General features: G+C 31.6%; 1 protein-coding gene across 1 annotated transcript; it reads right to left on the minus strand.

The window, feature by feature from the left end:
* Positions 1-8,373: 8,373 nt before the first annotated feature.
* LOC133825712 (uncharacterized) lies at positions 8,374-10,611 on the minus strand. Its single transcript, XM_062258620.1, has 3 exons — positions 9,616-10,611; positions 9,423-9,514; positions 8,374-8,716 (listed from the first exon to the last, which is right to left on the minus strand). The coding sequence occupies exons 1-3, from the start codon at positions 10,609-10,611 to the stop codon at positions 8,374-8,376; spliced, it is 1,431 nt and encodes a 476-aa protein (XP_062114604.1).
* Positions 10,612-14,894: the final 4,283 nt, after the last annotated feature.

The following is a 14,894-nucleotide window of genomic DNA, read 5'->3' on the forward strand; positions in this document are numbered from 1 at the left end:
TTAAGACCCCGTTGTGACTTTTCCGCTAACTTGCTCATCGGGATCGCCTCTCGTCGAGTAACCCAAATATATCTACATAATAATGCGGTCTTAATCACATATTTGATTTCTCTAACATGCAAACATAGTTATATTATAACATAATTCACCTAATAACTCAATTATTGCCTCCTGGCCCCCTAATCCAGGCACTAAGCCATATTAGGAAATTTGGGATGTTACAACCATGCACTTCAGCAGCTGCCAAAATTGGCCCAAACACAGAAATACAAAGTTTAATCAGCTTCCTCCAATACCAGCTATCATCTTGCTTCAAAATATAATCCCAGATTTGCGATCCTTTTAAATAAATGTTGTTCACCCATTTCACCCACAATTGGTCCTATTTAGACGAAATAGCCCAGATAAATTTTGCAAGCAAGATCTTATTCCAAGCTGGCCCTTCTCGGAATCCCAGGCCTCCATAAGCCTTCGGACGACAAACAAATTCCCAAGAAGCAAGATGGAGTTTGCTTCGAGATCCCTTCTCACCCCACAAGAAATTCCTGCACATCCGATCAATATCTCTAATCACACTCCGAGGCAACAGAAATATACTCATCCAATAGTTTCGGATCCCCAACAAAACGGATTGAACCATATGAGTCCTTACTTGATTCAAACTTTAGTTTTTTTTTTTAGATTTCAAAAACTTTAGCTATTTAAAAACTAAATTAAATTGACTATTTATGAGATTATATTTATTCACACGACAGCTGTATTTTTTAATGGTTAGCTTCATTAATGTTACTTCAACACCAAATTTAAAATTAATGATTATATTTATTTTTTAATGGTTCATGAGTATACCACATTACTTAGTTTTGAAAAATTAACATTAGGTAAGACAATCAATTTTTGTCCAACTTTATGGACAATTAATTGCTTTATTTTAAGGTACACGAACTTGATTTCTTTAAGGAATTTATAAGAATTCTTTTTCTTTTCCTTTTAGTTTTTTTATATATAATTATATGACTTCACATAGTTTTTTAAAATTAAATTATTTTATAAGAATTTTAAGATAAAAAATAAAATTAAAAATGTTTCATGGAGATTTGTAAAATGTTAGTACACTAAAACCGAATAATTTTGGAATTAAACTAATCATACTCTAACTGAGAGGTTATATCTAATAAAGATATTATGTACAAAAAAATCACCAGCCAGAAGTATTAACTTTAACAACAATTATAATAAGAACTTCTTAATAATTATTATTCAAAAAAATATTTATGTTGTTTGACAGATTGATTTACTCTTTAGACTTATTACCACATCATTATATATAGTTAATCTTGTATTATTAATGTATAAATGTATATTTATTTAAAACGGAACTTAAAAAATTTGTAACCAATTACAATTTAAACGTTATTTTTATTTGTAAGTGGCTCAAATTAGGACTAAATTTATTTTATAATAAAACAGAGGTTATTTTTAGGGAAATCACCGCATATACGTTATTTTACCCTCTTTTTTTTTCTTTTCATTTATACGGTATTTGTCTTTTATTCCCATTTTTATATTTGTTCTTTTTAACATTTATGTTAATACTTTATTTTTATTTCATTTTTACGATTTCAAAACAACTTCAGAATACTCTTCTTCGTTCTCCTCTTCTCTTCTCTGCATGCATAACCAAACCCAAATTTCTAAACCCTTGCTTCCACTTATCTGCAGATCCATTCCACTTATCTGCAGATCCATTCTTTTTCTTGCCAAAATCACACGGTGATTGCAGCTCATTTTGTCGGCAAAACTCTATTGGATTCGGTCCATATCAAAGCTCCGAACCATAACTATCACCAACTGGTTTTGGTCCAAATCCAAGCTCCAAAGCTGCTCCAGATCAAGAAATTGCTCTCAACTCTAAAGGCTACTTCTGAAGAAAATCGCTTGGCCAGGTAACCCACTGCACTTATATTTTTCTGTTTGTTTCCTAAGATAAAGATTGCTAGCTGTGTATTTGAGTTTGATTTCTGATTTTTTTTTCTTTCTCAAAATCACATTTTCTCTTTAGTTTTGGAAATGAGTTTGATTGAATTTGGGTGCTAACTCGTACAAATTGGTTAAGAAATTTTGTTGAGCATTATGTATATGATTTGTAGTAGACTCGTACAAATTGGAATAGGGACTTTGAGTAATATTTTAATCACTGCAAGTGAAAGTTGTGTGAGGAGTTTGAATTTTGAATGAATTTTCATATTTATTTAGGGACTTTACTATCTGAGCTCTCTGTTACCAGAAAGGCCAAGTAGTTCATGTGAATATAATTATGTTGTCAACTTTTATCTTTCTTCGTGGCCTGCACTTTTAGTCTTGCTTATTTATCTCTAGCTCAAATAGATTTGACTAAAACTCAGCCTACTTCAGATCCCTTTGAAGATCTTCTCTTTGTCCCTCTATTATATAAACATTTGTAACGGCTGTAGTGTAGATATTTTTCTTCATTAAGATATGCTACAAAACCCTTGGATGTTTGTCAATACCGCTTATAATAAGATACCAATTGATAACCAGCCATTTTTTTAATGCTTACTTAACTTGCGCTCAATGTTAGATAGACTTAATAGTTCAAATGTTGATGTATTTTAATCCATTTTTGGTTAATGTATCTGTTTTTCTCAGGTTGTTGCTACTTTTAGGAGTCATGGTTCATACACGGTTTTTGTCCGCATCTCCTGCATCCCAAACAAATATTCCAACTTCTAAATCAAATATGAAATTTGTAGTTGCTACTGTTAGTGAAGCAAGAATGAAGAAAAGGCTCTATAATTGCAAACATGAAGCTAGGAAAGCAAAAAGAACAAAAAAAAGCCAATTAATTATTGAAGAACCATGTGAATCTGCTCCTAAGGTATTTTTTCAATTCCTTTCACTTTAGCAATGATTCTTGAGTTTTATATGTTTTACTGTTCTGCGTTTATTGTTAAGTAGGTATTATTAGGTTGCTTAGGTTGGTTGTTTATTGGTTGCTTTCTATGTTGCTATATATTTTCAATGGTTTCTAAATTAATTGATTTGTGTTTATATTGTTTAAATGTTGTCTATGAATTTCTTAGGATTTTATAGGATTGTTAAATATGTTGTTTTTATGTTGTTGATACACATATATATATAGTTTTATTGATAGATAGTCTCATAGTCTAGTATAATAAGACACTGAAAGCGAATGGTGAATGGAGATAAAGGAGTTGCTGAACTGACTTTAATGCGACTGAGAGATACTTATTTACATATTTTTTATTGGGTTGATTCAAAGTTTATAGGGTTGCTTTATTTGTTGCTAGAAATGGTTGCTAGGTAGGGTTGTTGTATTCTTTCAAGGGTTGCTTAAGTGGTTGTTGTTTGTGTTGCTTAATTAGTTGTTGTGTGTTGCTTTTTCTATGACGTTTGAATTTTACAGGGTTGCTTTATTAGTTTTATATGTTGTTAATGCATATTATGGGTTGATTAACAGTTTCAATGGTTGCTTAATTGGTTGTTCTTTGTGTGCTTAATAGGTTGATGTGTTTTGCTTAAGAAGTTGTTTGGGTTGCTTTTGTAGTTTTAATGGTTAATTAACACGCTTTTTATGGATTGCTGATTGTGGCTTAATGTATTAATATTTGTATTTTTCTATATAATATTGTGTGTTCTTTTGCTATGTTTTATAGGGTATGAATTTCCTAATTCATCTGGATAATCGCTGTTCTTCAAAATTTGCTTCTACAATCAAATATTCTCAGATTCAAGCTATCCATGAAAAGCTTTCAACGAAGCAAGTTAGTGACTTTGGTGATTCATGTTTTGGCCATTTCCTAACTCTGCCAGAGTTCACAATGCAACATCAACTTATCCACAATCTATTGCTAAGAGAGTTGCAACAACCCAACAAACTAGAGATTTGGGTTGGTGTAAATGGCATGAAGCTTCATTTTGGGATGAGGGAGTTTGCATTGATCACCAGATTACGGTGTGTGGGATCCACAGATAAAATCAAATATGTTTCAAAGGATAATGGTCTTTATTCTACATATTTCAAGGATCATTTGAAGATCAATAAGAAAGTTCTTAAAGAATTCTTTGATGGGAAAAAATGGAAAAATGATGAGGATGTTTTGAAGATTACATTGATGCATTTTTTGCACAATTTCTTGCTTAGTTCTTCTGATACTAATATTGTCCCCAAAGAAGACTTCAATATTATAGATAGTGGTGAGTTTACTGAATTTCCTTGGGGTAAAGAAGTTTTCAAGGCTACCGTTGAATCTTTAAAGAAATGGATTGTTGTAAAAAATAGTAAAAAAGAGAGCAACAAAGATGACAAGAAAAAAGACAAGGCTTTCTATAGGTTGCTTGGGTTTCCATATGCCTTTCAAGTATGGTTTTTTGAGTGTTGTCCATACTTGAATGGGAGATATTGTCATCTCTCTCAAGGATCTATCCCACGTATTCTCAAATGGTCAAGCAACATTCAACCTTCATTTGCAGAAGTGAACAAGTTGTTATCTTTGAATGTTGCAGAGGTATTTTCATTTTTAATAATATGCTTCTAATTATATTCTTCTTTATATCTATATATAAAAAAACATTTGACTTTTATTGCAGTTGAAATTGAGGAATATATATCCTACTTCCAAGGAGAGAAAAAATTCAGAAATAAAGAGTTTGTTTCCAAAAGAAAAGGAAGCTATTGAGGATGACATTGATGTTCCTGATAATGTTAGAGTTGCTCAAGGACGTAAATCAACTAATTCTAGAGTTGCTGCATTAGGAGATGATGACTTTGTGGAGACTCCACCTCGGTCTGTTGCTAGTGGTTCTTCACCTTCTTTGCCTGCTATTCATCCTCACTCTGATGTTGGTGGTTGTTCATCTCCTACGCCTGAGATGCCTCATGTTTCGCTAAGTAGCATGCATGCACAGTTGCGAGCTTTAGAGGCATGCAACAAGAGATTAGAAGAAAGCAACACAAGATTAGAAGCAAGCAACAAGAAATTAGAAGAGAGCCACAAGATTGTTATTAATGAGTTGTCTTCATTGAAGAGTCATGTTCATGAAGGCTTTTTGAATCTTCATAATTTATTTAGTTCCCATTTTGTAGGAAAACAGGTATGTACTGTTTTATGTTTATTTTTTGAACTTTTTGTGCTTTATCCTATCATTATTTGTTCCTTATTTTTTATTTTTGTTCTATATTTGTATTTTTAATAGGATTCTCATGATATTGAGGAGGAGGACAATACCAACATTGTTGATGATGAAATGGTTGAAAATAATTCGAAAGAAGAAGATGAAAAAGAGGAGGATGAGCTGAAGAAGAAAAAGTGGATGATGATGATGATGATGATGATGAAGACAATGCAAAGTGTGTTGGAGAAGACAATGATGATGATGAAGAAGAAGAGAAAGATGATAATCATGAAAAATACAATGGAGGAAACAAGGATGAGGATTCTAAGGTTGAGTTAATTTTATTTTGCAAAAAAAAAAAACTCATTGATATGTTTTTGCTTGCTTATTTGTATGTTTATTATGTAGGTTGATGATTCTCATGGTACTTGTCAAGTTCCATCTCAAGTTGCCCAGGTTGATGAAGTTGCTAGTCATGTTGCTGGTGAGGTTGTTGATGCTGCGTTAAAAGTTGCTAGTAAGGTTGTTGATTTTCAAGTTGCTAAAGATCCAAAAGTTGCTAGAGTTGCAACTGAGGTTGCAGAGGCAGTTGCTGAAGATCCAAAAGTCTCTTTTTTGGATTCTTTATCAGACATTGAATTGGATAAGGCTATACAAAATGCCTATAAAGCTGTAGATGCGATGAAGGCAACTGGGGTATAGTTTTAGTCAATTCTTTTTATTTAAAGTTATTGTGTATTACCCATTTTTATAGTCTTTTGCTTTAATTAGTTGAATTATGTTGTTGTTGTTTATGGTTGTTGTAGTTGTTTATATATTTGTTTTGGTTGCTGCAATGATGCATTTTGTGGGATTTTATTCAAACTACACTTCTTTTTATTCAATTTTATCTTTTGCTTCTTATGTTTACTTTGATTTCAATTTGTTTTTTATAGGTAACTTCTATTCCTTGCATAACTATTGTCCCTTATGTTGGTAGTAGTGAGAGTAACTTGGGATATGTTACTCCTGTTCTACCAAAAAGGACAATTAAGCTTCCACCATGCCTGCAGTCACCTTTTTTGCAAACTTTTTGTTCTTCTTCTGGGGAAAGTAGTGTGATTCAATCAACAGGAGGAATCAAGGTTGTCAAAGGACTTTGCCCATTAGATGACAAAATTGGTGAATTTCCTGACTTGTCGCTGTTCAAGAATTCTATGTATGGCTTGATAAAGGAATGAAAAGTAATAACAAGTAAGTAATTTTTTTTTTTGGTTTCTTGTTATCTTTGTTTTAGTTATTTTTTTATGTTTTCTAATCGTATCTTATTTATTTGATTTTTAATAGATCGAGATTGTACTCGAAAGAAGACAACCTTATCATTCATGGGTTGCAACTTGGGGTAGATGTTATTACTAAAAAGATGTGGTTTCATGCACTTAAATATAGTGGACAACCTATTTTAAAATCAGTAAGTGTTTTTGTTTTTCTTTTATTTTTTGTTTATATGGTGCTATTTTTTTTTAGTTTACTCTCTTTATTTGGTTGCTAAAATGTATTATAAATTTGTTTTTCTTTACAACATGTTGATGTAGTCTTTTATTATTTGAGGAAGAAAGGTATGTATCGTGACTCTACTGTTTTGAAGTTCACTACAACTGATACTACCTTTCAAAAGAGGATTGAAGACATTTATAATTCTTTTTTAAAGAAGAATCGCGATCATGGGGTAATGAATTGTAACCATGTTGTTGCTGAGGTTATGATGGGCTTTGGATTGAGTTGCAACAAATCTTGGCTACAGGTAGATCATGTTCTTTTTCCTATTTTAGTTAAGAATGAAAAGCATTGGCTTCTTGCTATATTGTCTTTCAAAGATAGGTTGATTCATGTTTACAATACTTTGAGCTGTGATCGTAAGGATCATGTTGCCTTGCTAGCTATAGAACCATTTCGTGTGTTGCTGCCAACTTATTTGTCTATCATTGGATTTTATAAACGAATTGATATAGACTTCTGTTCAAAGCCTTATGTTGGGAGACCTCAAGCTGGTTCTTTTGAAGTAGTTATGGATGATGACATTCCTTCTGGGTTGCCTATGTGAGTTTTTCTTTCCTTATAATATTTAGAAATCTTAAATATTATATTATATTTTAATATGTTTTTTAAGTATATAACTTTTGTTATATTTTTATGCTTGTGCAGAGACAGTGCAATATATATGTTCTCTTTTGCTGAGTATTTCATTGTCGGAAAAGAGATTTCAAGATGTAATTTTGATGTTGAATGTCATAGGTCTAGGCTTGCTTATTTACTATACTCATATGCAATGGGAAAACAAGAATGTGGATATGAGAGTGCACGAGAGTATGCTTTGTCGTGATTAGGCAGAGCCACTAACTCAATTTGAAACTTTTATTAATGTAGATATTGTTGCCAAGATAAAATGCTTATTGGTTGTACTTAAGAGATACTTTTATTAATGTTGTTGTGTTGATTAGTTTTTTGTTATAATTGTTCTATAATTTATTATCTTTCTTTGATAATTTCCAAATAATTTTTTTTAAATTAACATATAAAGCAACCCTTAATCATCCTACTCAAAATCCTTTTAAATAACCACATGTAAATAACACATTCAACTCTTACGCTACCATCAATTATAATAAACAATTTGTCAAAAAACGATGAAAACTTCTAAGCAACACTTAAAATTTCTAAGCACCATTTTTAAGCAATTATTAATTAGTATACTCAGCAACCTGCATCTTATAATCCCCCAAAACAACATATAAATCAATTTTTTTTTGGAAACTATTAAGCATTCAGCAACCCACAATCCCTTTATGTCAGTATATACAACAACCTTTGCATTTATTTAAGCAATCATTTACAACCTATTCAACAACCCACAATCTCCATTATAACAAAAAAATTTGCAACACCTAAAGAAACTCATAATCCCCAAAATTAACATATAATGCTTCCTTGTGAGCAATTCTATATGACTACATATACAGCAACCCAAAAAGAAACATAAGCAATATATTAAGTAGATTAATTAACAATAAACTTATAGAGTTAATAACCGTTATATATTAAAGAACTCAAGATATTATTAGTAATTTTAAAGTAAAACATAAAGGAAATGAACCAAAATCATTGTATAAATCAAACAATTGAACTTTGCATATTGAATTGAAAATAAAATGAAGCAATAATGTATGTTTTTGTAAGTTAATATCTAATCTTTTTTTCGAGGGTTTCTGCAAGTCTTTCTGTTATGTCCACTTTGACCGCAATTCCCACATTTGTTTTGTTTTTCTCCCATGCAGCTTTACATCTTCTTTTCTTTGGTCTACCAACTCTTATTTTTCCTTCTGGAGGGTGTATTTTCACAGCTTTGATATGTTTAGGTATTTTCCAAGTGTCTTCATTGCCAAGTGGGTATATACTTTCTTTGTAAGTTGCAACCATGGCTTCCTTGGTGTAATATGAAGAACAATATTGATAAGGATCTTGATTCATTTCTTTAAAAACAGCAATTGCAAGGGCACAAGGAAGTTGATCCATTTGAAACCTGTTGAAAAATAACCAATCTTATAAAAACAACTAGAGTAATTTCATTATAACATGTGATTTCTCTTTCATTATTTAACCATATTAAAAGCATAACCCTTCAAGCAACTTGTAAAGCAACCTAAAATGATGTTAAACCATAATATTTAAACATCATGTTAAACCGTAATCAACTTATTCAACAGCTCACAATCATTATTATAACCAAATTTAAATAAACTCATAAGCAACCTAAGCAACAAATAAATCAAAAATTTATAACAAACTTATACAAATTTTTTACAAGCAACCTGTTCAGCAACTACCAAACATTATATGCAGCATATATTTCAACTGTTACAATTAATTAAGCAATTCTTAAGCAATTGATTGAGCAACTACCAGTCATTTTAAGCAACATATACAACAACTGTTCCACCACTTAAGCAACTCTGAAGCAATCGGAATCATGAATTACCAGTCATTACAAGCAACATATATAGCAACTATTACAACTTCTTTAATCAATTATTAAGCAACCTATTAAGCAACTTCCAACTTAAAATTCCCAAAAACAACATATAAAATAACTTTTTTGAGCAACTCTTGTACTTTTAAGCAACTTTATAAAGCCCATAAACAACACATAAATAAACATATTATCAATCTACAAACCAAAGCAACCGCAATAAAATATTTAAATAACAAATTGAATTATAGTGTTAAACCTGTTGCATGTGCATGTTCTTGAATTGAGATCAACTATTGATTTCTTGCCATCATCATGAACTTCATACAAAATATGATTTGTTGGGTGCACCTAGTTTTTTTTATTATTAAGAGTAATATTGTTAGTTTTGTATATGTAGTGAAGTTAAATTAAATGAAAATGAATTATGTATTTTTAATAAAGAATAATACCATTAACTTCAATGAATAAATGTAGTTGTCATTCAGGATCACTTCATGCTTGTCTGTCAACTTTGTGGAGGTTGCATTTGCTATGTTCCTATTAGTCCAACTCCATCGTTGCACCAAAGCTCGTAAACACTCTAGCATCGTACAAATTGGTAGCTCTCTTACTGCTACAATTGCAGAATTCAAAGATTCTGCAATGTTTGATGTCATGTTTGAGTATCTATTGGTTGGAGAGTGAATCCTTGCCCATTTGTGATACCCAATTTGTTGTAGGTAAGGTCGTAGCCTTTTGTCAATCTTATCAAGTTCTCTCTTCTTGTACTCAAACTTTTTCACAGTGTATGCATTCGCAGCTGCAAAAAATGTATCCTTGAACTTTTTTGAACTCTTCTTGAAATTGCTTTTCATGTTTTTGAGCAGATGGAAGGTGCAAGCCCCATGTGGTACTTCTGGGTACATTGTGTTGATTGCTTTTATAATACTTTCATGTCGGTCAGAAACGATGCGCATGTCTTCTCTTACACCATAAGCTTTCCTAAACTTGTCAAAGAACCACTCCCAAGAATCATCATTCTCTGAATCAGCTACACAGAATGATAGGGGGAAGATTTTACCTTCAGCATCTTGAGTTGCTGCAACCAATAATGTCCCTCCATATGTTGATTTTAAGAAAGTCCCATAAACTATTACGATAGATATGCAATGGGGCCAGCCTTTCATTGAAGCATTCAATGCTACAAAAGCATATAAAAATATGCCATCTTCATCTGATTTTAGTTCAATATAGGATCCTGGATTTGTGTGATGCAACATAGACAAATAACTAGGCAATTCTGCATAAGATTCAGCTGCTTTTCCTCTAACTTTTTCAATAGCTTTTTCTCTAGATCTCCAAGCTTTGTTGTATTTGACTTGCACTTCATGATCATGTTTCAAGTCCCTAACTATATCAGCAGCTGTGTACTTTGTTTTTATGTTTGTGAACTTGTGTTTGATCATATCTACAATGATTGTCAAGGTTGCTTGACGTTGGTCTTTTAATCTTATCTCCAAAGCACAAATGTGAATGTGGCTGAACTTTCTAATTATGAACTAATTTGTGTTTCCATTCCTTGATGCTCGTAACATCCACTTGCAATTTTTATCAAGGCAAGCAACTAGATATTCCTTTTTGCATGACTTTTGTACACAATATTGGAAATGATTATTTATCACATAATGGCTCAAAATAGTCTTCAATGTTTCTTTGTCCTTATATATTTGAGACAAAGCAATCTCTTGGTGACAGTTGTTGGTGATGACTAAATCATCGTCAATGTCAATCACTTCTTCTTCATTATTTATGTTTCTTTCATCTATCATTTCTATAATCTGATTGGACACCAGCTCTGCATAATCAATAAAGTCTGCAACCTCTTTAGCAACCGAATAATTATCAGGTTCATCATCTGAATTTGATGTTGCTTCTTTTGTTTGTGCAACTTCATTGCATGGTTGATTATGTGTTGTTGTACTCCTAGTTGAGAAAAAAGATTGCTGCATTGAGTTGAATTCAATTGTGAGACACAAAGGGTATTTTGTGATATTTGTTTCCTTTTTCTTCAACTCTATGTAGAACTTCAATTGTGAGTCATCAACTATTTTTAAAGGAGGGTATCCATCTTTAACTTGATACTGTATTGTCAAAAGTGTAGATTCAAGTTACAGCTTCAATTCATTGCATATCATACCAATCAAGTTGTTGTAGTTGCAGTCATTTCTAATTACTATTCCACAAACATCAAAGTTGATATAATTTTTGTTTTGATCCCATTGCCCATTGTGTTGGAGTAAAACTGCAATGCTATCCATTTCCTGCAAGCAAGATATACCTTGTAAATAACATATAAGCAACTTATTAAACAACTTATAATCTACCTTGATGATAAACCCTTAAGCACCCATTAAGCAACATCTTCATCAACTTTATTAACACATTAAACAACAAATTAGAGACCTATTCAGCAACCTCTATAACCCCTTAAGCAAATAAACAAACTCTTACGTAAACTCTTCAAATCATTATTAGTAGCATAAGCAAACAATAATAAACATGTACGATATTTATAGCAACCTTTTAAACACCCAATTAAGCTACCAATTGTTCTACGCAAAATACAAATAAATATTTACATCATTTCAATCACTCCTCTTTAAATCCAAAGATATTGACAATTGCTTGTTCTCACACCTTCTTCAAAATGATCGTTTTATGAATATTTTTACATCAACCTAAGAATTTACAGCAACCCATTCAGATTCAACCAAACCAATCAAGAAAATAGAGAATATGTTAAGCATGCTAGTCAGCAACCTTCATTAAACTTAAAGAAACTAGTCAGCAACATAATCAGCAACCCAGAAATTCAGTTTTAACTCATTTCATAAAATTGACAATAGCTCTCTTATCCTACTCACTTCCAATCGTTTGTTTGTAGCAACCTAAATATTTACAGCAACCCATTCAGATTCAACCAAATCATTCAAGAAAATATAAATAAAATAGAGAATATCGTAAGCAAGCTTGTCAGCAACCTTAATTTAACTTAAAGAAACTAGTCAGCAACATAATCAACAACTCAGAAATTCAGTTTTAACTCGTTTCATAAAATTGACAATAGCTCTCTTATCTTACTCACTTCCAATTGATTGTTTGTAGCAATCTAAATATTTACAGCAACCCATTCACATTCAACCAAATCAATCAAGAAAATATAAAGAAAATAGAGAATATGTTAAGCAAGCTAGTCCAGCAACCTTCATTAAACTTAAAGAAACTAGTCAGCAACATAATCAGCAACCCAGAAATTCAGTTTTAACTCATTTCATAAAATTGACAATAGCTCTCTTATCCTACTCACTTCCAATCGATTGTTTGTAGCAACCTAAATATTTACAGCAACCCATTCATATTCAACCAAATCATTCAAGAAAATATAAAGAAAATAGAGAATATCTTAAGCAAGCTTGTCAGCAACCCAGAAATTCAGTTTTACCTCATTTCATAAAATTGACAATAGCTCTCTTATCCTACTCACTGCCAATCTCTTGTTTGCAGCAACCTAAATATTTACAGCAATATGTACTAGATTCAGAGCATCCCATAAGCAACTTATTCAATATTCAGAGCAACCTTTGAAACACCAAACAACAAAAAACAGAGCAACAAAAGTAATAAGAACTTACCTGAAAGTTGCAATGATTTGAGTGGTTGGGTTTGTTTTTGAAGTCACAATTCAATAGGATTTCAACCTAATTGCAGATTTTGTTGGTTTTTCAATTTTTTGTTGTGGATTTGAGTGTTTTGGATTTGATGGGAGGAGATTTCTGGTTGCTTTGTTGAAGTTATACAGTTCGGCAATGATTGGTAAAGAAGAAAAGATGAGATCATGAAGATGGGAGAGATGGAGATTGTGTAGAAGGAAGAGTGGGAGACCGACTTGCAAACCGTAATATTGAATACAATCTAAAATACATATATATTAATGAATTAAATATATAAGAGCCGTATTTTTGCAAAAAAAGTTCCTGATATATGTATTTGCAAAAAAATCCCTTATTTTTATATAGAGTTTCCTTATATGGAGATTTTATATAGAGATTTCATTGTAAATATTTGACTTGCAAATTTAACATAGATAACACTTAAAAAAAATATGGGTAATACCATTTCAGACTCTATGTTTTGCAAAAGTTACCAATCAGACCATCTATTTTGTTAAATGATAATTTGGATTATGTGTTTTGCAAAATGGAACAAAAGAGTACCATGGACCAGATTTTGGTCAAACTTTTTTTTAGTATGACCAAAATACCCTTGGGTTTTTAATTTTAAAAAATTCATTTTAATATTAAATTTTGTATTAAATTAATTTCTAATATTAAAAAAATTTAAATAAATTTAAATAATGTAATATTTAATTTAAAAATAAAATAAAACAAAATTACAATTTTAATATATATGGTAAACTTAATTAAAAAAAGTAAAATCTTAAACAAAATTTAATTAAAATAAAATTAACATTTGAAATCCATATTCAAAGAAAAAAACTAAATCAAAAAACTAAAATGTGTTCTTGATTTCATCTCAAACTTGATTCAAAGAAGAAGAAAAAATGGTCATCATCACCGACCAAACCCAAAATCAAAATCTCATAAACCCACATATTTATTATTCCCTAGCTTTCTTCTCAAACTTGAGCAAGATGAACACCATTGAAATTTATTCACAAGAACAAAACAAATATGCCCCAAAACATAATAACAAATCATATTCTACTGTGATTCAAAAGCACAAATCAAAATCTAAAAACCCTTGAAAAATTTTATTCTTGCGAGGAACCATAACTCCCCAGCTCTTCCAAACCCGAGAAGTTTTTGCTCCCCAAGATCTACCCAGAAAACCACCCCCAAAAAATTGATATGCTCACATGCAAGCCTTGATCTTGCTTCCCCAGATCTCGCCCAAAAATCGCACCAGAAGTTCTTGCTTCCTCATATCCATCACATGCAAGCTTTCCTCATCCTTGCTCAACCCATCTCCGTTGGCTTCAGATCATCCTTTGGTCGCAAGTCGTTTGCAGTCTCTATCAACTCCGACTTCGTTGGCTCAATCCATCTGTTGTGGCTTCGATCTCCGACAACTTTGAGATGCTCACCACACACAAGGCCTCCTCGTCGTGCTCCATCTGAGTAGCGCCTCCATCACGACTCCGATTTGGGGTTTAAGGTACCTGCAAAAAAGGAACATGGAGGAGGCAAAAAGAAGAAGATGAAAAGGGTAAAGAAGTATTAGGTTTTAGAATTTAGATATATTTTTTAATTTATTAGCATTTAGGTTAGATTTTTTAGTTTAGAAAAATTTAGTTTTAATTTTATTTCTTTTTTTTAAGTTTAAATATTTATATTTTTTAATTTTAAAATAAATTTATATGAGTTTTATTTAATATTTATTTTTAATTTTTAAATTATTATAATATTGATATTCCTCAATAGAAAATAAAATTGGAACGAAATTACTGATCAATTTTTCTGGCTGAGTCACGGACAAAGTCGCTCTCTTTAAGACGTTTCGCGGCTCTGCCCTAAGTGTGCATGGCAGTCTATCAACCACGTCGTCCCCAGGATAAAACAGCCTCTGTACGATTCCTCCCTGCACCGAGAAGATCGTTCTTGTACACCCTTATAAAAATGCTCAGAGAGAATTCATAGAACCCAGAAAGAACAAAAATAACTCCCCCATT

Source organism: Humulus lupulus, chromosome 3 (genome assembly GCF_963169125.1).
Source record: "Humulus lupulus chromosome 3, drHumLupu1.1, whole genome shotgun sequence".
Classification (NCBI taxonomy): domain Eukaryota; kingdom Viridiplantae; phylum Streptophyta; class Magnoliopsida; order Rosales; family Cannabaceae; genus Humulus; species Humulus lupulus.